General features: G+C 60.4%; 9 protein-coding genes across 9 annotated transcripts; 4 read left to right on the forward strand and 5 right to left on the reverse strand.

Annotated features, from left to right (window-relative positions):
• Nucleotides 1-195: 195 nt before the first annotated feature.
• VTJ83DRAFT_5923 (uncharacterized protein) lies at nucleotides 196-1,914 on the reverse strand (the record flags this gene model as incomplete). Its single annotated transcript, XM_071012577.1, has 3 exons — nucleotides 196-281; nucleotides 365-980; nucleotides 1,096-1,914. 3 exons carry the CDS (start codon nucleotides 1,912-1,914, stop codon nucleotides 196-198), a joined length of 1,521 nt encoding a protein of 506 aa, XP_070865298.1.
• A 694-nt stretch (nucleotides 1,915-2,608) lies between these two features.
• On the forward strand, nucleotides 2,609-4,010 carry VTJ83DRAFT_5924 (uncharacterized protein; the record flags this gene model as incomplete). The annotated part of the gene is made up of 8 exons (XM_071012578.1): nucleotides 2,609-2,669; nucleotides 2,727-2,752; nucleotides 2,870-2,998; nucleotides 3,058-3,160; nucleotides 3,230-3,243; nucleotides 3,396-3,636; nucleotides 3,754-3,848; nucleotides 3,930-4,010. The coding sequence occupies 8 exons, from the start codon at nucleotides 2,609-2,611 to the stop codon at nucleotides 4,008-4,010; spliced, it is 750 nt and encodes a 249-aa protein (XP_070865299.1).
• Nucleotides 4,011-4,453: 443 nt separating this feature from the next.
• Nucleotides 4,454-7,361, reverse strand: VTJ83DRAFT_5925 (uncharacterized protein; the record flags this gene model as incomplete). Its single annotated transcript, XM_071012579.1, has 3 exons — nucleotides 4,454-5,623; nucleotides 5,683-7,118; nucleotides 7,202-7,361. The coding sequence occupies 3 exons, from the start codon at nucleotides 7,359-7,361 to the stop codon at nucleotides 4,454-4,456; spliced, it is 2,766 nt and encodes a 921-aa protein (XP_070865300.1).
• Nucleotides 7,362-8,949: 1,588 nt separating this feature from the next.
• On the forward strand, nucleotides 8,950-10,358 carry VTJ83DRAFT_5926 (uncharacterized protein; the record flags this gene model as incomplete). The annotated part of the gene is made up of 6 exons (XM_071012580.1): nucleotides 8,950-9,042; nucleotides 9,131-9,317; nucleotides 9,448-9,587; nucleotides 9,665-9,845; nucleotides 9,933-10,079; nucleotides 10,153-10,358. The coding sequence occupies 6 exons, from the start codon at nucleotides 8,950-8,952 to the stop codon at nucleotides 10,356-10,358; spliced, it is 954 nt and encodes a 317-aa protein (XP_070865301.1).
• A 731-nt stretch (nucleotides 10,359-11,089) lies between these two features.
• VTJ83DRAFT_5927 (uncharacterized protein) lies at nucleotides 11,090-11,661 on the forward strand (the record flags this gene model as incomplete). Its single annotated transcript, XM_071012581.1, has 3 exons — nucleotides 11,090-11,119; nucleotides 11,227-11,393; nucleotides 11,496-11,661. 3 exons carry the CDS (start codon nucleotides 11,090-11,092, stop codon nucleotides 11,659-11,661), a joined length of 363 nt encoding a protein of 120 aa, XP_070865302.1.
• Nucleotides 11,662-13,667: 2,006 nt separating this feature from the next.
• VTJ83DRAFT_5928 (uncharacterized protein) lies at nucleotides 13,668-15,430 on the forward strand (the record flags this gene model as incomplete). Its single annotated transcript, XM_071012582.1, has 2 exons — nucleotides 13,668-15,059; nucleotides 15,146-15,430. 2 exons carry the CDS (start codon nucleotides 13,668-13,670, stop codon nucleotides 15,428-15,430), a joined length of 1,677 nt encoding a protein of 558 aa, XP_070865303.1.
• Nucleotides 15,431-16,289: 859 nt separating this feature from the next.
• On the reverse strand, nucleotides 16,290-17,382 carry VTJ83DRAFT_5929 (uncharacterized protein; the record flags this gene model as incomplete). The annotated part of the gene is made up of 2 exons (XM_071012583.1): nucleotides 16,290-17,251; nucleotides 17,346-17,382. The coding sequence occupies 2 exons, from the start codon at nucleotides 17,380-17,382 to the stop codon at nucleotides 16,290-16,292; spliced, it is 999 nt and encodes a 332-aa protein (XP_070865304.1).
• A 648-nt stretch (nucleotides 17,383-18,030) lies between these two features.
• Nucleotides 18,031-19,413, reverse strand: VTJ83DRAFT_5930 (uncharacterized protein; the record flags this gene model as incomplete). The annotated part of the gene is made up of 1 exon (XM_071012585.1): nucleotides 18,031-19,413. One exon carries the CDS (start codon nucleotides 19,411-19,413, stop codon nucleotides 18,031-18,033), a length of 1,383 nt encoding a protein of 460 aa, XP_070865305.1.
• A 547-nt stretch (nucleotides 19,414-19,960) lies between these two features.
• VTJ83DRAFT_5931 (uncharacterized protein) lies at nucleotides 19,961-21,706 on the reverse strand (the record flags this gene model as incomplete). The annotated part of the gene is made up of 1 exon (XM_071012586.1): nucleotides 19,961-21,706. One exon carries the CDS (start codon nucleotides 21,704-21,706, stop codon nucleotides 19,961-19,963), a length of 1,746 nt encoding a protein of 581 aa, XP_070865306.1.
• Nucleotides 21,707-21,896: the final 190 nt, after the last annotated feature.

The raw sequence follows: 21,896 nt of genomic DNA on the forward strand, positions 1-21,896 counted from the left end.
TCATGGAACAAATAGGATGGAAAGAAGAAGCATGGATAGATACGCCGTCTTGGAATGATGGATTAGATTTTTGTACCGTGACCCGTCCGCTTCGCCGCCCGTCCCGAACCCAACCGAAAAAGAAAATGCACAAACGCACTTTGCGTACTCTCCTCCCTTGCCTTCTCTCCGACTTCTCTCGCCTGGCTAGGTACCTTAGAATTTCCTCCTCGCCAAGGTGGGCTTCCACTCGATGGGATGCGTCTCGGGCGTGGCGTTGGGATCTTCCTTCCAGATTTTGACTGCCGCCGGTTTTGTCAGCGTTTCCGATGGATTCGCCTAGGGAGGGAAAAAAAAAAAAAAAAAAAAAAGAGCAACAACTTACTTGTCTTGTCGGCCTCTCCGCATATCAACCTTGACCCGGACATGTCAAACGTCGAGCTCATGAGGCCGGCCTCGGCGTCCAGCGAGCCCGGCTGGGCCGTCGTGTCGAGCGCCTGGAAGCGGTACCCAGACTTCCAGTCCCAGAAGCTCATGGACCCGTTGTCGCCGCCCGAGAAGAGGACGTTCTGGTCGTTGACGGCCAGGGTGTTGATGATGGCGTTGTGGCCCTCAAAGTTCTGCATGAAGGCGCCCTCGGGGCACTTCCACTGCTTGATGCTGCCCGTGCTGCCCGTGGCGAAGGTGAACTCGGTGGGGTGGGTCACGACGGCGCGCACGCCCTTCTTGTGGTGCGTCAGGACGCCCATGGTCTTTCCCGCGGCCAGGTCCCACATGCGCACCGTCGAGTCGAGGCTGCCCGTGATGACCTGCGGGTCGGCCTCCTGGCAGACCAGGTCGGCGACGGTGCCCGTGTGGCCCGAGAGAACGTGCACGTTGCTGCGCGTGCGCATGTCCCAGACGCGGGCGACGCCGTCGCGGCCGCCGGTGACGAGGACGTCGAGGGTGGGGTGGAGCTTGAGGGCGTAGACGCCCGAGAGGTGGCCGTGGTAGTGGCGGATCTAGGCGGGGGAAGGCAAAATGTTAGCTTCGAGAAGAGTTCACTCCTAAGCTCGGAGAGAGAGAGAGAGAGAGAGAGAGAGAGAGAGAGAGAAAAGGCGTGGTGTTATTACTTACCACCTTGTTGGTTTCCAAATCCCAGCATTTCACCATCTTGTCCTCGCCGCACGAGAACATGTACGGGTGCCTCGGCGACACGGCCAGGCCGCGGACCGTCGAGATGTGGCCCGTGAGCGTCAGGCGCAGCTGGCCCGACGCCAGGTCCCAGATCTTGATGGTGCGATCGCCCGCGCCCGACGCGAACCACTGGTTGTTGGGCTCGACGGCCAGCGCCCGCACCCAGCCCAGATGCCCGCTGATGACGCGCTGCAGCTTCCACGGCGCGTGCCACTCGGGCTTCGGCTGCGCCAGCAGGCCGTCGGGCTTCCGGATAAGCGACATGTTGGCCGGCTCGTTGCGGTTCGGCGTCTTGCCGCTGCCGCCGGCGCCGGCGCCCGGGCCCGGTGGCCGGTTGCGGGACAGCACCAGGGCGCTGGAGCTTCCCGGCCCGGCCGGGCCCGCGGCCTTGCTGGGCGGTATCCCCTCGATCAGCTTGCGCGCGTGCTCCTCCGTCTTGGATGGCGCGTCTTGTTGCTCGCCGGGCTTGGGCTTCTTCTTGCGCTGGGCCGGGGCGGGCATGCGCTTGGCGATGGCTTCTGGGAGGGTCTGGACATCGGCGTACTCGGCGTGGAGGCGGAGGGAGAGGCCCGTCTTGGTGATGTCGGGGTCTTCGGAGGCGAGGCCGGGGTCGAGCTTGATGCGTTTCCGGGCCGAGGGTTCGGAGGCGCCGGCAGCAGCGGCGGCGGTTGCGAAGATGGACTGGGTGGCGCGCGCGTTGTCGCGGACCAGCGCCTCGAGGCGTGAGAGCCCGGGGCCGGTAGGGGCGACTTCTGTCATTCCTCCGGCGGTGGGCGGTGCAGGGCAGATAAAGATGGTGGTGAGTCGGGGGGGGGGGGGGGGTCCGCGGGGGGGAGGGGAGATGGTTCGAGGCTGGAACGGGCGATGCGGATGGGACCCGGGGGAGGAATCGACGTCGTCCTTGGTCGCGTTAGGATGCGAGGTTGAAGCAAGAAAACTGGATCCACCTCGAGTTTGGTTGGAGGATCCACTTTTTGCAGCTTGCTTGACGGAAGCCTCTTGGCAGGAAGTGCACCGGGCCACACCGCTGTGGCCGGAGCCTGGCCACACTAGCCACAGGGCCCCACAGCACCGTCGGCCCTGGACCTCCAGCGGCAGCAGCAGCGGCGGCGGCGGCTGCTTGCCTGCCTGCCATATGTGTGCCAACCCACTGGCTGCCCGCCCTTGTCACGTCCGGCTGTCAAAAGTCGACCCGCACAGTGCCTGAAGAACCCTGCAGCACCCGTTGGATGGGCTGATCCCGGCACAGACCTCACGCCTCGCTCACTCACTCACTTGCTCGCGGTCAATTCAGGAAAGCCTTCACTTACATCCAGAACCCCCCCTCCCCCCTCCAAAACACCCTTTCGACTGGAACCATCGCCCAAGATCCTCTCGGGGCCTCCCTCAGGTTGTTTTTTTGTTTTGTTACCCACTTGTCTTGGAACCATCGACCTCGAGAACGGTAGCCATCATGGACAACAAGTCAAAGCCGGACAAGTACGCCATCCATGAGGCTGCTCGCGAGGGGAAACGTAAGGGCGTCTTCGATGAGGTCGACCTGGCTTGAAAACTAATCCTTCAACCCTCAGTCGCCGTTGTTGAGTCCCTTTTGCAGGTACGGCCCTGGCTTGTTCGGCGGTTTTTTTTTTTTTTTTCTTCTTTTTGGTGTCTACCTCTTCTCGGCGGCTGGCCGGCCCGGTGGATCGAGACAGAAACTGACAGACACCCCTAGGCCAACCCGAGACTCGCCCAACTCAAGGACGACGACGGGCGGCTGCCCATCCACTGGGCCGTCTCATACAACCACCCAGAGATCGTCAGCTTGCTGATCAGCCAGAAGGGGTTCGATCCCGATGCAGAGGTGTGCATCCTAACCCCGTTTCATCCCGACGCGGGCCATCTGACATGCATGTCCTCCAGGACGACAGCGGCTGGACACCATTCATGATCGCCGCGAGCATCAAGGATGGCGACAAGGTGGCCGACATCCTTCTTGCTCGCGGTGCCGACGTCAACCAGACAAGTGCGTCCCCTCTTCTGCTCCATGGCATGGGTTTTCCATCTCAGACGGGCTAATAACGCCGGCTCTCAGATAACAACGGCCAGGTATGCCCTCTCTCTCCTCTTCCCTTCCCTCCTCGGCATCTCTCTCGCTTCACCCTTCTCTTCCTTCCATCCAATGTCGCTCATTTCATCGTGGCCTCGCCATCATCGCCATGACGGTCTGAACCGCTAACCCCGTTCACCCTGCTGAACAGACGGCCCTCCACTTCCTCGCCTCCAAAAACAACCTGGACCTTGCGCGGAGGCTACTGGAATCGCACACACCCGCCGCCTCGACCCGCGTCCGCGACAAGCGGGGGCAGTACCCGCTGCACCGCGCCGCCGCCATCGGCTCCGTGCCCATGATCAACCTCCTCATCAAGCACAGGAGTCCCATCAACGCCACCGACTCGGCCGGGCAAACGCCTCTGCACCATGCCGTGGCCGAGGGGCACGGTAGGTTTTTTTTTTCTTCCATTTTTTGTTCACCTCTCCTACTTTGGTTTCTTTCTTCTCTTCGAATGAGAAAAAAAAAAAAAAAAACAGTGCTAATGGCTGGACAACTTACCAAAGGTGACGCGGCAATCGCGTTACTCAAGGCCGGCGCCGAGACGGACAAGAAGGATGTCGATGGCTTTCTGCCCCTGGAAGTGGCGCCGGGGCCTGATGTATGTCTCATCTCACTCGCTGGCTCGCCAAACACCTCCACGCATCCAGACTAACCAACGCTCTTGGAATCCACCGCGCAGGTCAAGAAATACATCCTACGCAAGGCCGAGGAGGAGGGCATCGAACTGCAACTTCCGGCCCCGTCAAATCAGAGGGGTTAAACAACCGAGCGAACAGTAAAAGAAAAAAAGAAAATGGAACGGCCTGCTTCATGCAAAAAAGTAAAGGCATGCTCTGGTCAACGGAACCGTTGGAGGGTGGAGTGGGGAGGCAAGTGCTTGGCTAGATAGCCAAGAGAGCAAGGCATAGCAGAAAGAATTGGCACCGCGCCCTCAAACAATACAGCTCGCCCTCAGCTCAGCTTGGTAGCAGTATCTTTGGCTCATGAGGATGATGATGATGGTGATGGTGGTGATGGTATCTCTCTCTCTCTCTCTGTGTGTGTGTGTGTGTATGTGTGTGTGTCCGCTATGAATTCCACGTCCTGAGCTCGCTCGCTATGTGCGTAGGTAGGCAAAAAGGATAAGCAGCTAGCGCTTGCACAATGTCTCCTATGAAGCCGATTCTACCCCGGACACGACCCTCTCTCGCCACGGTTCCCACCTCACTTGATCGTCCTCTCCACCAGATCCCTATACATCGCCTTCACGTCCTCCACGTCCGCCTTCAGCTCCTCCACCTCCTCGCTCTTCTCGCCCAGCAGCTCCAGCGTCGTCTCGTACCGCTGCCGCACCTCGGCCACCTCGGCCTCGAGCGCCGCGACGCGCTGGGCCGACGCCTTGCCGCTCTCCACCTCGCGCATGAGCGCGACGATCTCGGCCCGCGCCTCGTCCCGTTGCCTCGTCATGCGCGACAGCTCCTCCTTGGCCGCGACGCGCTCGCTCTCGAGCCGGCGGATCGCGGCGCTCATCCGCTCGACGAGCTGCACCGAGGGCCCCGCGGCGACGGTGGAGACGGAGATCATGTCTTGGAGCTGCTGCTGGGACGGGGTCAGCGGCGCCTGGTGCGGCGGCTGCCGATGGGAGGCCGAGGGCGCTTTGGAGGGCGCGGGCGACTCGGAGCGCTCCCGGCCGATCATGTCGGGGACGGCGGGCGCGTCTTCGAAGGCGTCCTCGCTGACGCGGTGGAGCTCGCCTTCCCTGTCCAGAGGCGGGCTGGCGGTGTTCCGGCGGAGGCTGGCAAAGTTGGCGAGGGGAGATGGGGACACGAGCGGCGGGGCCTCCGAGACGGGGCTGAAGACGCCCGACACCGGGCTGAAGACGCCGGTGCTGCCGGGGCCGCCGTGGTGGAGCGGTGTGGGGCGCTGCGCCGACGGCCGGCGCGACGAGGTTCCGGCGTCGCTGCCGCTGGACGGAAGCGGGCTCTTGCCGCGGGGCTTGCTGAGGACGGCGGGGGTCGTGATGCCGAGGAAATCGGTGCTGAAGGAGCGGTGCGGGGCGCTGAGCTGCGGGGAGGCTGGCCGGCTGTCGGGACGGTGGAACGGCGTGCCGGGGAGGCCTTCGAGCCAGGACCGCGGGCGCTCGGGGACGTCCTGCTGCTGCTGCTGCTGCTGCTGCTGCTGCTGCTGCTGGCGGTACGATTCCCGCTCGGCCTCCCAGGCTTGCTTCTCCTTTTCGAACTCGCTCTTGGCCGTGGACAGCGCTGCTTCGGCCTCTTCGGCGCGCTTCTTGAGAGCGTCCAGCTGGGCCTGGTAGGCCTGCACGTCTTTCTGGATGGTGGGGATCTTGGATCGGGCCTCCTCCAGCTCCTCCTCGTGGCGCTTTGCGCGAGTCGCCTGCAAAGGCTCGGGTTAGTCCAGCGACCGGAGACGCGAGCAGGATGGGCACGGCTTACCGCTTCTCTCGCCTTCTTCCGCATGTCCGACTCGCGCTGCAGCGCCTCGTCGCGTTCCCTCTCGAGCCCCGTGATCCGCGCCAGCAGCGTTGTCTCGATCCCCTGCCAGTTGCTGCTGGCGATCGAGTACTGCGTCTGCAGCGTCTCGATCTGCCTCAGCAGCTTGGCCTGCGAGTCTCCGGCGGCGCCCGACGACGCCTCCTCCGCGCGGATGCGCATGGCCTCGAGCTTGCCCTCCAACACCTGCATCTCGGCCTTGAGCTCGAGCTCCCGCGCCTGGGCGCGCTCGTTGGCGCGCTCGACCTTCTCCCGCAGCTCGGCAGCCTGCGCCTTGCCCCGGTCCGCAACCAGGTTCTTCTCGACCTTGAGCGCCGCCACTTCCTCCTCGAGCTCGGCGATCCGCCGCCGGTCCTGCTCGCGGGCCTTGTCGTTGACCTTGGCGGCCATGGAATCGGCCTGCTCGGTGGCCTTCTGCAGCTGCGAGCGGAGGTCCGCGATGGTGCTGTCCTTGAGGCGCACCTCAGGCCGGAGGGTGCCGAGTTCCTTCTGCGCCTGGTCGAGGCGTTTCTGGAGGTCGGCGTTGGCCTTTTCGAGCTCGTCGGCCCTGCGAGCACGGGGGCGCAGGTTCTCGGCCTCCTTGTCGCTTTTGCTCTTGGCGGTTCGGAGCGCCTCGAGCTCCTTGTCGTGTTCGGCCAGGGTGGACCGTAGTTTCTTGACGAGCGCGCGGCTCTTATGATCGGCGCTGGCCAGGTTCTTGCCCTCCTCGATTAGCTGGGCGATCTGCTGGTCCTTCTCGGCAAGCTTCTTCTCGAGGCTCCCCGCCGGCGCGGCAAGGGCAGCTTTCCGTGCCGACTCTGCCGCTTCTCTGGCAAGGAATTGAAGCTTCGCCTCCAGGGCGTCTATGCGCTCCACGTATTCGAGGATCTCCTCTTGATGTTGTTTTTGCGGGGCATCTTCAGCCTTGGCCTCGCCTTGCCCCTGGCTCTCCCCGGGCGTCTCTTTGGCCGTCGTCTTCCCCGGAGCGTTCCCTTGGGAAGCGGAAGTCTCCGTGGCCGGCATGTTCTGAGACTGGGAGGCTACGGAAGCCGCCGAGTCGGCCGAGGGCTGTCCAGCGTCCTCCTTCCCCGCCGTCTCTGTCTCGCCGTTGGCCAACCCCTCCTTCTCCCTATCTCCTACCCGTGTCGCATCGCCATCGCTGGACTTTCTCGCGGCATCTTGCGAGCTGCGCGGCGAAGACGTCTCTTTGGTGGAGTCCTTGGGAACTGGACTGGCACGGCCGGCAGCGTCGGTCGAGGGGGCGTTGGGCGAGTCTAAGCTCTGGCGCGGGCTCCCTTGGTTCGATAGGGAGCTTCGGCCGGCCGACTTTGCGGCGACGGCCCTTGCCAGTCGTTCCTGGAGACGGTCATTTGTGCGGGTGGAGGCGGCTCGCGACGGACCTGCCAGCAGCGGACGAATGCGTCAGGACGAGCTGCCCGTTGGAACAGAACCCACCCGGGTGGGCAGTGGCCGCAGAACGTACCTGGACTCGGCTTGCTTGGAGGGGCTGAGGACGCGGGCTTTGCGTCCTTCTGCTTCCCCGCGGCGTCCTCGGTGGGATCGGCCAGGATGTTGTCCAGGCGGGCCTCAACGCCGGCCACGGCTTGGGAGAGGAAGGATCCCCATCGACTTGGACCCGACATGGCTCGTTGGCTCTTGGGGATGGCTAAAACGTCTCCGATGCAGTTTGGCCATCAACGCAAATCAGGGGGACGGCGGCCTGTTGGCTAATACATTGGATCTCGGCGACCGTGGCGGTGCCCGCGGCGGGGGGAGGGGAGGGTCTTCGTGTTCAACACGGGGGACCGTCAGCCGAGTGGGATGATGCGCCGATGCTGTTCTGCTTTGGCGTTGCTTCGGCGGTGGTCTGTGAAGGAATCGACCAGTGGGCCTTTCTTTTCAGAGGATCAAGATCGCATGCGTATGCGCGTTTGTTGAGGAGGTACGGCACCTTAAGCAAGGTAGCTAGTTTGTTGCTCTGATGGTCAACAGGAGCATGGTGCAATGGATGGCGCATCAGCTCCCCGTTTCTGGGGAATGTCTTGGATCGGTGATTTGACACGGCGCCGGGCCGTTGCCTTGTGGAGGGACCCACAGTCTTGGCATTGCCCGTCTGGTGTCCACTAAGGTACCGTCCAGTAACGTTACCGGTAAAGTCATCCATCAATCCAACGCCAAGAATACCGCCCAAACCTGTGCATACCGGCGTTCTTATGACGCGTAACGCCGTGCAACCCGAACCCGGTTCCCACCCCCACCCCCCAAAAACCAGCCCGGCGTCCGCGTTTTCCTGGTTTTGGGTGCAGTAACAAGGTAGTTAGCGCATTCCAGGTTGCCCAGTTCCGAGTTCCAACCTCGCTCAGGCGCCGGAATCACGAGCCAACCACTGCTCAATCTTCGGGGCTTCGGCCTCGTGAATGCCCCGGGCCTAAATCGCATCCGGCATCCTCTGTTCCCGGGCGCAGCGCCCAGTGCCCTGGGCTTGACTCCTCCATGCATCTGCCGATCGCTCCGGGCAGAACCACTGTCGCTGGACTCACGTATTTCTTTGCAAAGGGGATTTCCATGTCGCCGATTGCATGTTCCAGTTGAATCAGGAAAATCGAAGAGAAAGGGTTGAGGCGGTGTTCAGTTCAAGCCGCATACCTGCGGGAGTGGATTTTCTACGGCGTTCTCGCTGCATCGCTCTCCGATCTTTGCAGCTGATGTTTTTTTTCTCTTGGTTCTATCTCATCTCCTTCATCCCGACTCATCCGACTGAATAAATTTAAACGTGAGGTATCCGCATCTCCGGTGCTCATCTTGTTCCTCATCCATCCATTCGTTTACCCATCATCATCATCATCACCGTCATCATCGTCTTCATCATCATCATCTCCCTGCCAACCATCTTCACGGATCCTCCCCAGGGCAGCCCGGCACTAACATCCTGCCCTTCGGCCATCTGGCGCTTGTGAATCAGGCTGCGTCGCTCAACCTCCTGCATATCTACTTTCCACCTGTTGTTTCGCTCCCCGTCGCCTCGAGGGAAATCAACACGTCGCTCACTACCTGGGCTTACGTGCATACGGAGCGTAAAAATCTCCCTTCGCCCTTCCGTCCCGCCGTCTCGTTGTGTGGTGAGGCTCTGTTGGCGGGCGCCCCATTTCGGGAGCCAGATCCGCTCGATCCGAGAGCTTGGCTTCCGCGCCGCCCCAAAGCGCTGGGCAACGACTAACAAGGAAACCGGCCATGGGACTGGTCTCGGCACTCCAGTTCCCCTACCGTGAGTCCCGCGAGGGTTTCTGGGGGGAACAGACATCAACTCTGAACTGGTGCGAAGAGGTGGGCCTTTGGCGAATTGCATCCTTCTTTGGCCGGAAGGGTCTTCCGTAATAGTCCCGGGCGTCGTTGGCTTACAAGCGCTTTCTAGGATTACAACATTTCCTACTACTGCGCTGAAGTAGTCAACACACTCACAAACCTGGTGTTCATGTGGCTTGGGCTCAAGGGGCTACGAGATGTGATTTCTTTCGGCCACTCGAGGGTTTTTATCCTCGTTTTCCTCGGCTACATGGTCGTGGGCCTGGGGTCTATGGCATTCCACACCACTCTCAAGTGTGAGTTGTTCCCGCCCCCTCCCCCCTCGCGGGTTCCTGTCCTGCCGTCAAGTCTCTTGCCGACCAAGCTTGGGATGTGTCCCGCCCCGTTCGTTGTATCCCCTGGAGCCTCCTAACAGTTCCATGGCAGATGAGATGCAGCTTGCCGACGAGCTGCCCATGATTTACACCGTGTGTATCATGGCGTTCGCTACGTTTGGTTACAAGCGGCCAGCCAAGGACCAGGCTCTGATTGCAGCAGGATTGGTCGGGCTGGCAGTGTTCATCACGGTAGGTGCAGACAATCTCGCCAAAACCCTTGCCTGGTACCCTGTGTGGCGTATAGCATCTGACGGGCGGGTGTCTAGGTCTACTATCTCTACGCCCAAAATCCCGTCTTCCACCAGGTGGCATACGGCCTGCTCACGTTTTCGACAGTCTGCCGTGGCTTCTACGTCATGGAACATGACCTGAGGCCGCAGCTCAAGCAGCGCAACCCCGAGGAGACGAATTGGTACATGCGGAAAATGTACACGCTGGCCGTGTCCGGTTCGCCCTACCTGTTTGCCTTGCTGGAGACTGTCTTGTGCTTTGTATCGCGGGTCTTCTGCCGCTAACGCTAGACCGCACGACAAGGCATCGGAATGTTTTTGGCCGGCTTCTTCATCTGGAACATTGACAACATCTTCTGCCGCCGTCTCACAGCTGGCAAGAACCAGATCCTGCTCCCGTGGTCGGTGGTCCTGGAGGGCCACGGGTGGTGGCATATCCTGACGGGTCTAGGTAAGCCTTCTCCACCCACCGCTGCCTTGCTCTGGAGAGTGCCCATGATCCCATGATACTAATGCAGAGATAGGAGGTACGCTGGCAGCACGCCGATTGGCCGTGAAAACTCGTTTGCTAACCGGGGAACCTAGCATACCACATGATACTCTGGCGTGTGTGGCTCAACAGCTGTTTGGATGGCAAGGAGACGGAGTACATGCTCGACTGGGCGCCTTTCCGGAGCGTTCCACGTGTGCTACCCAGGTTCAGCTGTGCCGTGCTGGAGAATGGCATTAAGAAGAATCAGTCAGCTGGTTGTTGTGCGTTGCCAAACCGGCCGCCGGTTGGCGGAGAGAGCGCCCGGGGCACATAGATTTGGGGAGAGGGGGGGGAGGGCGGGTATGGCTAGACTGAGTGTTGAATGGGTACTTGGACGGCATAATCATCATCATTTTCTTCTTTATCGGGTACGAGATATCGGACAAAATGGTAGACCGGCGTTAGGGGAGATGGTTTGGGTAATAATAGTCAACTGCCCAAAGGGGTGAGGGCCAAGCGAGAACCAGCTATGGCCTGTTAGTGAGCCCGACACTGTTCTCACGCAAGAACTTTTTTTTTTTTTTTACACAAATTTACAGCTTCAGTTCTACTCTGTCTCTCCGATGAATCTCTCTTTTTCCTTGGCCTTAGCAATGTCCACTTCCTCTTTGACCCTTCGTCGACCTCTTCCTCAGTCATGTGCGGGCCTTGTATGTTCGCACTGTGCTTCGCGGAGCCGCCTTTTCCAGCAACTTCGCGGAAGCAATCCACTAGCGGAGCGAACACCACAGCATGACGGCCTAAGATTCCCATTACCTTACACAAACGGCACCCCTCCCAGGGCACAGCGACAACAGAAGACCCCTACGCTCATTCTTACACCTTCCGCCACTTTCTTTGTTGCCGCCAGCTTGACTCATCCTCATCCTCAGAGTTCGCAACATCTCCGGTCAGCATTTGGTCAAGCAGCAGCAGGCAGCTGGGCCAAAATGTCGATATCCAACGAAGTGCTGCAGAAGGTAAGCAGAGGCAGCATGAGGGGCGACCCCCGGCTGAGGTGGTTTGCTTCGTGTCCAGTTGGCCATGGGCTGACAGAGTCACTCGGGGTTATTTGTCAACCATCTAGCTGGTGAGGGAGATTGAGTCCCAGGCCGTGGCCGCGCAGCAGCAAATCAGCCTGGTGCGCACGCAGGTGGCGGCCAAGCAGCGCGAAATGAGGCTCGCGCAGCTGACGAAGAACGAGATCGCCGCGCTGCCGGCTGACACGCCCGTGTACGAGGGCGTGGGAAAGATGTGCGTATCCCTCTTGCTCCATGACGGACCACGCTGTGCGGCCTCTCGCCTGTGGGGACCGGGGTATGGGGCGTTGTGGTGTTGACTCTTGCTTGCGTCCAGGTTCGTCGCCGTGCCTGTCCCGGCCATGCAGGACAAGCTGGGCTCGCAGATCAAGGAGATCGAGGCCGAGGTGGACGGGTTGGGCAAGAGGTTGCACTATCTGGAGACGACCGCCAAGAATAGCCAGGAACACATCGAGAAGATGCTCAAGGGGGGTTCGCAGTAACTACTAGTGAGAGGGAGTGGGGGATGGACGAGGATGGAACCGGGCCCGGGGTCCGAGTAGCGCTCATCACAATGATCAAAAATGAGACGGCTGGGACTGTGAACCACCTAGCTCAGGCTTCACATCAACCGGAATACAGCCTACCTACCTGACCTAGATCCCTTAGGTACACAGTACACCGCCAGAACCAACTGCATCCGGCGAGGCTCCATGGGGCAGACGTCGGCGTGCGGCGCAGCGTTTGATGCTCTACCCCCGGCGGCTGTCGCGGCATTGCGCGTCAGATGCTTTTGGACCATGGAAGAATGGATCGGCTGCGCCCAAGGTTGTTCAACCCGAAGAAGGAAGCAATGGCGAGGAACCCTGCAAGGAAGAGTATCCTGTTTTTTTTTACCCTGTTTCGTCGAGCCAGTTGGCTCTGTGATGCCTTGTTGATCCTGGCGGGGATGTCGTACCGGTTGCTTCTGGCCGTCTGTTACATCTGTTACACGGGGAGGGACACTGTGCAACAACCCCGCTCTTCCAGGTTGGAAGGAAGCGTGAATGCCCCGCCGGGGAATTTCGTTGCCTAGAGTGGGGTCTCGTTTGGCTCTGGTCCCTAGCTCGGAGCATCGTTGAAGAAGTTGACTTGCAACTCGTTTCGTCAAACGCAAGCGCTTCAACACCGCCCAGGTCCTTGATCGCCTATTAGCTTATTCAGCAGCAAACCTCAATGTCTTTAAATAGCCTGATACAAGCTAACTCGATCATGATTGCATCTGCAGAGCATCCGTCCTTCCGCTAGCGTGGGATGCGGATAGGCCCCCCTCCCCCCTCGCACCTGATCCAGCCACATCTGTGAGGTTGCTGGTGGTTGTCTCACAGCCGCTCGCCAAGCGTCTACCTGGAACCGAGCCCCTCCTAGCCCTACCGCACAGTCCCGATAAACCATGGTCTCTGGCGCTCGTGATGGGCAACGGCTTCGCGGGTCACATGGCTGCCCAACCATTGGATCGAAATGCGTCATCATGCTCATCGCAGCGATTCAATCCGGTGGAGACCGCTCTTCCGCAGGGCTGAGAGAGTGACGGAGGTGACGAACACGGGGCACTCGCTCCACGCTACCAATACCAACTTTCAAGATCGTCTTGCCAGGTCGATGGGAGGTTAGAGGCAGGTCATGGTCCAAGATGTCCCAGCATTTCGCGCACCCTCCACCGATCCCAGCCCTCCCCCTCCTTCTCCTACCGAGGAGGGTTGCTATGTTATCGGGTCCTTTCCACAGCCTCTTCAGCTGCCCGGGTCTGCCGCTCACCTGCGTGCGGTCCCTCGGGGAAAGATGGATGTCCGCCCCACCCACGCCTTGGTATGGTTCCAAGCCGGGCCAACCACCTGCAGCCTCTGCGGGAACGGTGTGTCTTGTGCACTTGAGACCAGCCAAGCTCCGCATGGTACACGACACACACGCGCGCGCTCACAAGCACGCACCATTCAGACCAGGCTGCCGTCATGCGGGACATGCAGGCCGGCAGCCCGCCGGGACATGGGCTGCCGCTTGCCCTCCCTCCCTCCCACGCCGTGCCGTCAGACCAGCCTGGGTGCTTCCAAGGATACCGTGGGGCCCTCTTGATTTGCCGTCCACCCGCGGCTAATGCATGTCTTCTTGCCTCACGGCCGGGAAGAGTTCCCATGGTGTGCTCCCAGGCTGGTCTAACTGCACGTTGGTCGAATAAAACGGTGGGCCACACCCCCGCTCCCGTGGTAGTGCTTACATCCTCCTGACCCCTCTCTCTTCTCTTGCGGCACAGATTCTCTTTTCTTTCGCTGCTTCCACGCATTTCCACACGACACCTGCTTGTTGGAGGAGATCAGACCTGTCTGCGAACGTAGCTTGATCCTCAAATCTTGGTTCTTCAGCTCCTGCTCACATCAGGACGGGACCGCCAGTTCGAACCCTGCTCGGAACCAACTACAGCCAACATCCCGAAGAGGAGCGGAGCGGACCATCTCCTCATCTCGTCGCAACCATGTCCAGCTACGACAGCGATAACTCAACCGAGATCCGATTCAATGTTCGCGACCATCGCCGCTCTCGGTCCCCGGGCTTCAGGATCCCCCAACCGCCGTCGCCCCGCCGCGACCCTGGGCCGCACTTCATTCAGACCGTCACCAGAGATGTGAGGGACCATCGGCCGCCGGTAGGCTACTATCCCGGCAGCCGGGCCGATGAGCGCATGATTGTCACGGCGCGCTCCAGATCCCGGGAGCGTCGGTCCCCGCCCGCTCACCATCGGCCCCCTCCGGCGCCTGCTGCACCCCAGGTGGTGATCCACCAACCGATTGTTGAGCGCCGCGTCCGCGACTCAAGCTCGTCGTCCTCTGATGAGTCTTCCCGCGCCTCGTCACGCCGCCGCCGCCGCCACCGCCGCAACTACTCTCACAGCAACCGCAGCCGGTCGTCCAGCCGGGGCAGTCACCTCGACGACGCCAAGGAACGGTGGGAGCTCAAGCGGCTGCAGGACGAGCTTGAGGCTATCAGAAAGGACGCCCACCGCAAGGAGGAGCAGAGCCAGCTCGAAAAGTACAATAAGGAGGTGGCCGAGCTGGCCCAGGCGCGCAGGGAGCTCGAGTTGCGTCAGCGCCGCGAGGAGGAGGAGCTCCGCAACGACCGCTACCGCGACGAGTACGAGCTTCTGCACCTCAAGCGTGAGATCGCTCGCATCAGGCGCGAGGAGGAGCAGCTGCGCATCGAGAAGCAACGCGAGGAGAAGGCCCGGCTTGAGAAGGACAGCGACGAGCTGGCTCGCCTCAAGCGCGAACAGGAGGCCCGTCGCCAGCAGAAGAAGCGCGAGGAAGAGGAAGAGTACAAGAAGTACAAGGCCGAGTTGGAGCTGCGGATAAAGCAGGAGGAGGCCGAGAAGACGCAAAAGGCGCGCGAGGCCGAGGCCAAGGCCAAGGCGGCTCTTGAAGAGCTCGAGCGGATCCACGCCGAGCGCAAGAAGAAGGAAGAGGAGGACCGTATCCGGCGCGAAATTGAGCTCAAGAAGCTCGAGGAGGAGAAGAAGGCCCAGGAGGAAGCAGAGCGCAAGAGGAAGGAGGCCGAGGAGGCCATCGCGGCGTACAAAGCCAAGGAGGCGGAGCGCCTCGAGAAGGAGAAGAAGGAGCGGGAGGAGCGCGAGAAGGAGATACAGCGCGTCCTGCAAGAGCGCCTCATCGCCTCGGGCCTGGATGAGAAAGCCATCGAGGCCATCATGAAGAAGGAAAAGATCAAGCCCGAGAAGGAGAAGAAGGAGCAAGAGCCCAAACAAGACGACAACAACAACCAGCTCGCACGGGCTACGTACACGCGCATGTCGCTCCGGCACGTCGAGATTGAGACGCTCATCGCTTACAAGATTGACTTTGAGCGCGACCCCAGCGTACGTTTTGGTCCTATTCCCTCGCCCCCAGTATTCCCAACAACACACAAAAGGACAAAAGAAAAGCTAACCAGACCTTCTTCCAGGATCCTTCCTACGTCCTCATCAAGCGCTGGGTGCCCGAGTGGGAGCAGGAGCAGCTGTGGCAGCACACGCGCAGGCTCCGCGAGTCCCGAGAGGCCCATTACGTCACGGCCACGTCGTCGTCGTCCCACCGCCACGACCACGTCGTTATGCTCGAGCCCACCGAGCACCACCGTCGGCACTCGCACCGCCGTTCGGGAGAGTTCCAGTGGGTGCGCGAGAAGCCGCGGTCGAGGTCCAAGAGCCCCGGGTTGCTGCTCTACTTGGCTGGAGGCAAGCCGCGGTAAGTACGCTCGCTATTGGCGTAGGGGAGGGGGGCGGGGGTTGGGATCAGGCCGTGGTAGACTTTTGTTTTTTTTGCGTTGTCCTTTGGGTTGTTCTTGCTCCCATCTGTTTGGCTTTCCTTCTTCGCCTTGTGGCGAGGATACCCTCTCCTTTTTGCTTTTCTTTTCTTTTTTTTTTTTTTTTTTTCATTCTGGCTCTCTTGCTTGGTAACACACTGCCTACCATTTCAACCTTGGCCAGGATGCTGCAAGTGTTTTCTTCTCTATCCTTCCGGTATGGCTGGTTTGTCTGTTTCTCGGTTGGTGTTGGAGACACGAGAAGAGCTGGGGAAAAAGATATAAGGGTACTGGATTACTTTTGGCTGGAGGGGGCCGGGATGCGGAGGGTATCATGAACGTGAGCGATGATTGGCAATGAGTTACGATGATCTGCTTGCTACAAGCCTGCGAGATTTGTTGTCTGTACTTCCGGGCTCCATGGTTCTATGCTGCTCTTCCCTTCACATGACCTTGTTCACCGCCTGACTTGTTCTGTTGATGTGTTTGGTTTGGAGCTAGTCATCGTTTTCAGGGTGGGGTGTAAGAACTTTTTTTTGGTCGTGGAGAGCCAGGAGAGGGTACTAGCATAGTAGTACAAGATATAGTACAATGTTTTCGTTTTCCGAGTAAAGACCGCTTCCGTCCCGCCATAGACACCTGCTCTCATGCCCGTGCTACAAACAACCCGTTCACCACTCGTCGTAGACCTTTTTCTTTTGCCTTTGGCACCATCATCAACCCAAGATCACCTACCCATGAACGCCATCCAGTGTATGTACCCGCCGTTATGTGTCCTCGCTTCCGCAGCATCTCCCCCTTCTCCTTACAGCTGATTTCTAGCCTCCTCCCTGCCTCTCCTCCTCCCCCACTCAACCTCGGCCCTCCTCACCAGCTCCTCATACGCCGTCCACGCGAGCGCCGAGCTCAGCGCCTTCCTCGCCATGCGCAGCGCGAGGCCGTCCCACAAGGCGCGAAGCCCTTCTTCGCGCACCAGCCTCCCCGCGCCATGCCACATGTTGCGGTAGCGGGCCGGCTGGAGCTGCAGGCGCGTCTTGACGGCGTCGAACGGGTTGGAGACGGCGCTGCAGAGCCCGCCGGCCAGGATGCCGGAGGTGAAGTTGACGGTGGCGGCGTGCGGCGTGGCCATGGCGGCGGCGGTCTGGGGCGATGGCGCGTCCGCGGCGTCCGCCGCGGGGAACAAGGCGCTCAGGCGCTTCTTGCTCTGCTCGTAAAACAGGACGTACAGCCCCGCGTAGGGGGCGTCGCGGAGGGCGGTGGCGCCGTACCCGGAGAAGAAGCCCCGCACGCCCTCCTTGGCGAGGATGTCTTTTGCCGCCGAGGCCAGGGACGTGTAGCTGTACAGGGTGCTCTCGTAGCGGACCTTGATCACGGTCAGGGGCATGAGGATGAAGCCGGCAAAGGACCGGGCCACGGCGCCGGCCACGAGGTTGGACGTGTTGGACAGCTTCGGGAGGGACGAGGAGGACGAGGCGGGCCGGGGGCCCGCGGACCGCGAGGCCGGGGCGGGCGACAGCCGCGCGGCGGTCTGGCGGATGGCATTGAGGCTGGTGAAGTAGATGGCGGAGCCGAAGCCGGTGCGGAGGGCCGAGGGGACGGTGCCGCGCCAGAGGGCGGGGAGGACGCGAGGCGCGGCCCAGATGTCGGCTATGGTGGCGGAGAGCGAGTTGGTGCCGGACTGCTGGACACGCGTCTTGAGGAGGTCGAAGGGCTGGAGGAGAGCGGCCGTGAAGACGCCCGAGCCGAGGCCGGCGACGAAGTGGAAGGCTGGACGAAAGGGGGGAAGGTAAGGGAGGGATGAGGGTCAGCGGGGCGATGGCTTGACTACAGGCATGGAGTCACTGGCATATGAGAGACACACTTGATTTGGAGAGCGCCGTTTTGGAGCCATTAGACATTTTTTGCGGCGTTTGGCCCCGTCCCTTGATGGCGCCGGTTGTGTGTGTGTGTGTGTGTGTGTATGTGTGTGTATGTGTGTCTGTGTGTGTGATCTAGGCTTGAGGGCGGTTATGGAGGAGCTTCGTGGAACAGTCGAACCCGCAAATTTTTCTTCCGATCAAAGGGCTGCTTATGTGTATCTGAGACCCAGACGAGCCATGGCAGTTCATATGCTTTGATTCATGGTGCGTCAAATTTGCTGGTGGTTCTCGATTTTATCCAGGTCTGTAGCAGCGAGACAAAGCCTCTCTCTCTCTCTCCCTCCCTCTCTCTTCTGGGGGAAACGTTGGTAAGGTCACGGCCGGCCTATGACGTTAACGGAACGTCCGGGAACGGTCAGGCAGGTGGGGTAACCGGCAACTGTGCCGGCTCGACCCGAGCAGTATCAACGGCCCATTCATCCGCATACTGCGTACACAGCAGGAACAGCAGGAACCTAGAGCATGATGTTTGTGAGTGGTACACGGCCGCCATGTGGATCGTTCAAAAACAGTGCCTTTTGTCTTGGAACATTGATTCGTTTTCGCGTAAGAAGAGATCACATCGTTCAGGAAGCGCGAGTGCCGTCAAAACTTGGCCAACCCTAACCCTGGACATGAACAATATCGTCACCCTGCCCTCTTCTGCTCCCCGACGATAGACTCTAACCTCCCCGCCAACGCCCGGTGCTTCTTGACAACCTCAACCCATTCCTCCTCAGCCTCGGCACCAATGTCTAGCGTAGCCAGGAACAACCCAAAGTCTCCTCCCAACCGGCCCAGGCTGCCCGCGCAGTACAGCACCTGCGTGAGCAGGCTGTCCCTCGCCGCCTGGTCCCTCACCGTAGGTAGATACTCCCGCAGCGTGCCGAGCAGCATGTCCACCAGGTGGAGCGGAAACGTGGCCAGCGCCGAGGGCAGCGGCTCGAGCGGGTCGTTCGCGTGCGCCGCCGCAGCCGCGGCCGCGGCCGTGGTCGTGGTCGTGGTCGTGGCCGGCGGGAATATGCTCCGGAACATGGACACGATGGCGAAGCTCTGCTCGCGGAAGATCTCAATGTACCGCTTGAGGTAGCGCTCCGTCTGCTGCCCGCCCGACCATGCGTTGCCGCTGCCGATGGCCTTTTGGCGTTGCCGCTCTTGGTCGGCGAGCTCCCGCAGCGGGTCGAGGGCGTCGAGCATGGTCGCCAGGGTAGCGAGGCGGCAGACGAGGAAGAGAGCGCCGAGCAGACGCTCCTGAGCTTCAAGACCTTTTCCGGTGCTGTTGCCAGAGGCGGCCGCTGCGCCTGCGGGTGCGGACCAAGCCGAAGCCGCCGCCGCCGCCGCAGACACCTCCGCTTCGAGGTCCGGTAGGACCCGCCGCAGCCAGCTGATGGTTCGCAGCGACGCGGCCAGCTTGAGCCCCGGCGCCTTGAGCGAGAGGATCAGAGACGAAGCCATAGCGTGCATGGCCTCGTCGGCTTGCGTCGCAATGGACGCCACGAGCGGCGACTTGGGGTAGATGGAGCGCAGGCGGCGGATGTGGCCGTTCAGGTCGAGGGCGGAGGCGTGGTTGGCGGGCGCGGCCGAGACGGCCGAGGAGAGGAGGGTAGGCAGCTCGAGCACGTCGACCAGCCGCTCGACGTTTCGAGAAAGCAGCAGCGCCTGTTTGCGCCGCGCCAGCACCTCGCTGTCGCCGCTCTTGCTGTAGTTTGTTGAGAAGCGCAGCGCCTCGGTGTCGAGCTTGGGAATCGCATTGCGGAGATCGGCCGTGCTGGCCGCAAGCGCGGGGAGCGTGGTGCTGAGGGTGGCATGGTGAGAGGCGGATTCGATGATTTGCTTGTGAGACCTTTTGGATAGTGATTGCAGAGAGAGGAGGAGAGTGTGAGATGACTGCGCTAGGGATAGCGGTTCGGAAGATGTGATGGATGAGAGGGGCTGCGAGGCCAGCGTGGTGAGGTACTCGAGCGAGCTGGGATCTGGGGGCTGAGAGGACGGCCCCGTCGGCGTGAGCAGGTCGTAGAGAAGGTCAGCCATGGTGTTATTGCAGGGCCGTGCTGCAGGGATGTGGGATGTGTAAAAGAGGCGTTTAGATCGGTGATCACAGAACCTGAGACCGTGGTGATGATTGGGGGCTCAGCTAGCCCTTGGAAAGGAGAGAGAGAACAACCAGAGGCTAAACTCGTTCTCATTCAACCGTGAAGAGTAGACAAAACGTGCAAAGTCTTCCAACGTATTCCTAAGTGTCAGGATCGAGTTCATTGACCGAGCCTTTCGCGTCCGTCCGAGTTGGATGTCGTGTCCGTGAGGTCGATGGTCGTTTCGCATGAGAGGCTGGCCAGCGAATGGGTCCATTCAGCTCAACTCAGCATGGGGGTTAGGGTTAGCTATGTTAGATTGGGGCGGCCATACCTACTGTGTAGACCTGGATTGGGCTCCTCCCTCTGATGAACTCCTCGGCATTAGACATTCGCGTTGACAAATTTCCTCCCGGCATGAATGCTGAAACCATATTAAGAACTTTTCCCAGACCCTGACATCGTTATTGTCTTTTACGTACGTAAAAAACACGTCATGCACACTCCTACAAACTTGAACTTTCATGTCGAACCTCGTCATTCCATCCCGACAATGCCCTCCGTTTTCCATACCGAGGAGTGCGCCGCCTTCGAAAGCGAGTCTGCACAGGATACAGTGGCGTCCTTGGTGTTTTGGGTGTCCTGAGATGGCCATTCTCCGCAACCCTGTCGAATTCGACCGCCTTATGTTTTCGTCCAGCCTTGATGGGGTTTTGTCGGGCCTCCAGCGTTGTTGTCCCTAACGGACCCCCGACAACACGTACCAGTTCCCAGAGCAGGAGACGCACGGTGCCAAACCATTCTAGCAGCATGGCAGCGATTCCGAGCCATAGCCCATCCGGCACTAGGCTTTTTCCGGCGTCCGGCACCTTGTCCAGCTCCTTGTCGGGGTCCTCGTCCTTTGCGACGGTATCGGGAATGCGGTTGCCAGGTGTTTCGTCCCCAGGCGTGACCGGATTCACCAACGTCACGGAGGTTGAGCCCACCGACACCTCGCTTACCGCGGTTTCGGCTGTTAAAGGTGTTAAAAGACCCGGTGGCCGAGGTTGCTGTGGGGGGTCTGCTGGGGCGTGTCCTGTTGCTGCCATCCTCAGATCATCAATGGTCAACGGGGGAAGGTGATGCAGTGGGTTCACCACCGTTGACAACCCTCCCTCGTGAGCTGGCGGTAGCGTCGATGCGAGCCACGGCCCGAGCATCGACTGCTGAGGTGCTGTCTGCAGCGTAATCAGCGGTGGCGGAGGGACCAGATGTACGGCTTGCGGAGGTGGATGAATCGAAGGGATGGGCTGTGGCAGTGTCGCATAGTTCTGGGCCGGGAGGGATGGATAATAGCTCGCCGCCATTGCGGAGGGCATCTCGTCCGCAATCTGGACTCTGTTGGCGAGCCTCATGGTATTATCCAGACCCCGGGCCCATATGTCCAGCCTCGTGGGACATGAGTATTCCTCGGACCACTCGATCTTGGTCACTATCTCCTCGTCCTTGCTCCTCTTCTCCCCAAACTTGAACCGATTTCTAACCTTGTCGGAGAACCTTGCAAGCTTTCCGCTGACTTGGACAGTCATGTAAAACCTCGTCGCGTTGTGCTCAAGCGTAAAGGCCGTACGAAAGAGATTGTTGTGTGTCGGCTGCACCTCGAGCGAGCTTTCCTTCAACTCCCACCGCAACTGGTTATACCAAAGGTCGTCCTTGGTCGAGCTGATATAGCCAGAGAAGTCCCAACGCCCTTTCGTCTGGACCACCTTCTCCTCGTCCAGTCCAATGCCGCCGGCTCCATATCCGAGCAAGTGTACCTCCGGGGTACGATTTTTCGTCCTTCGCGTCTGGACCACCGATTCCTCGCCTCGAAGACTCCTCGGGCCGAAGTAGTCGGTGAACTTTACAGGGCAGGCAGAGCGCTTCTCTACGCCGTCGTCTTCGGTTAGCGTTATAGTAACCGTTGCGGATTCGAGCTTGCAGTCCGGCGGTTGGCTGAAATCCAAGTCGAGGTACATGATGCCGGCGGGATTCTTCATTTCCCCGATAACACCCCATTGAGATCTGGTGAAGAGGAACCGACAATCGATTTCAACTTTGCCAATGGTACCACGGCCGGCCCGCATGTGCGTCGATGCGATACTGTCGAATCGTTTGTAGTCGCACCTCCCATACTTGCTCTGCGCCTTGGAAAACAGAGCAGGCCGGGTGTGCTGACGTTCCATCGTCGGGAGATCATCGAGCTGGAGGGACGTTCTTGGTATCGTCTCCATGGTCGCAAACACCTCAATCCCATGGACAGGCAAATTCGGCGTTGTCTGTGGGTATCGGCGACTCTCGGGTTCTCAAGATGACGCTTGACCAAGCGCTGGGGGAAGGGAAGAGCGCAGACCAGGGCGTACGCCGGCAAGGCTGAATCCCTCCCCGCACCTTGCCCCGGTTGCGCTCACTGCCACCCGCCAC

Source organism: Remersonia thermophila, chromosome 5 (genome assembly GCF_042764415.1).
Source record: "Remersonia thermophila strain ATCC 22073 chromosome 5, whole genome shotgun sequence".
Classification (NCBI taxonomy): Eukaryota; Fungi; Ascomycota; class Sordariomycetes; order Sordariales; family Chaetomiaceae; genus Remersonia; species Remersonia thermophila.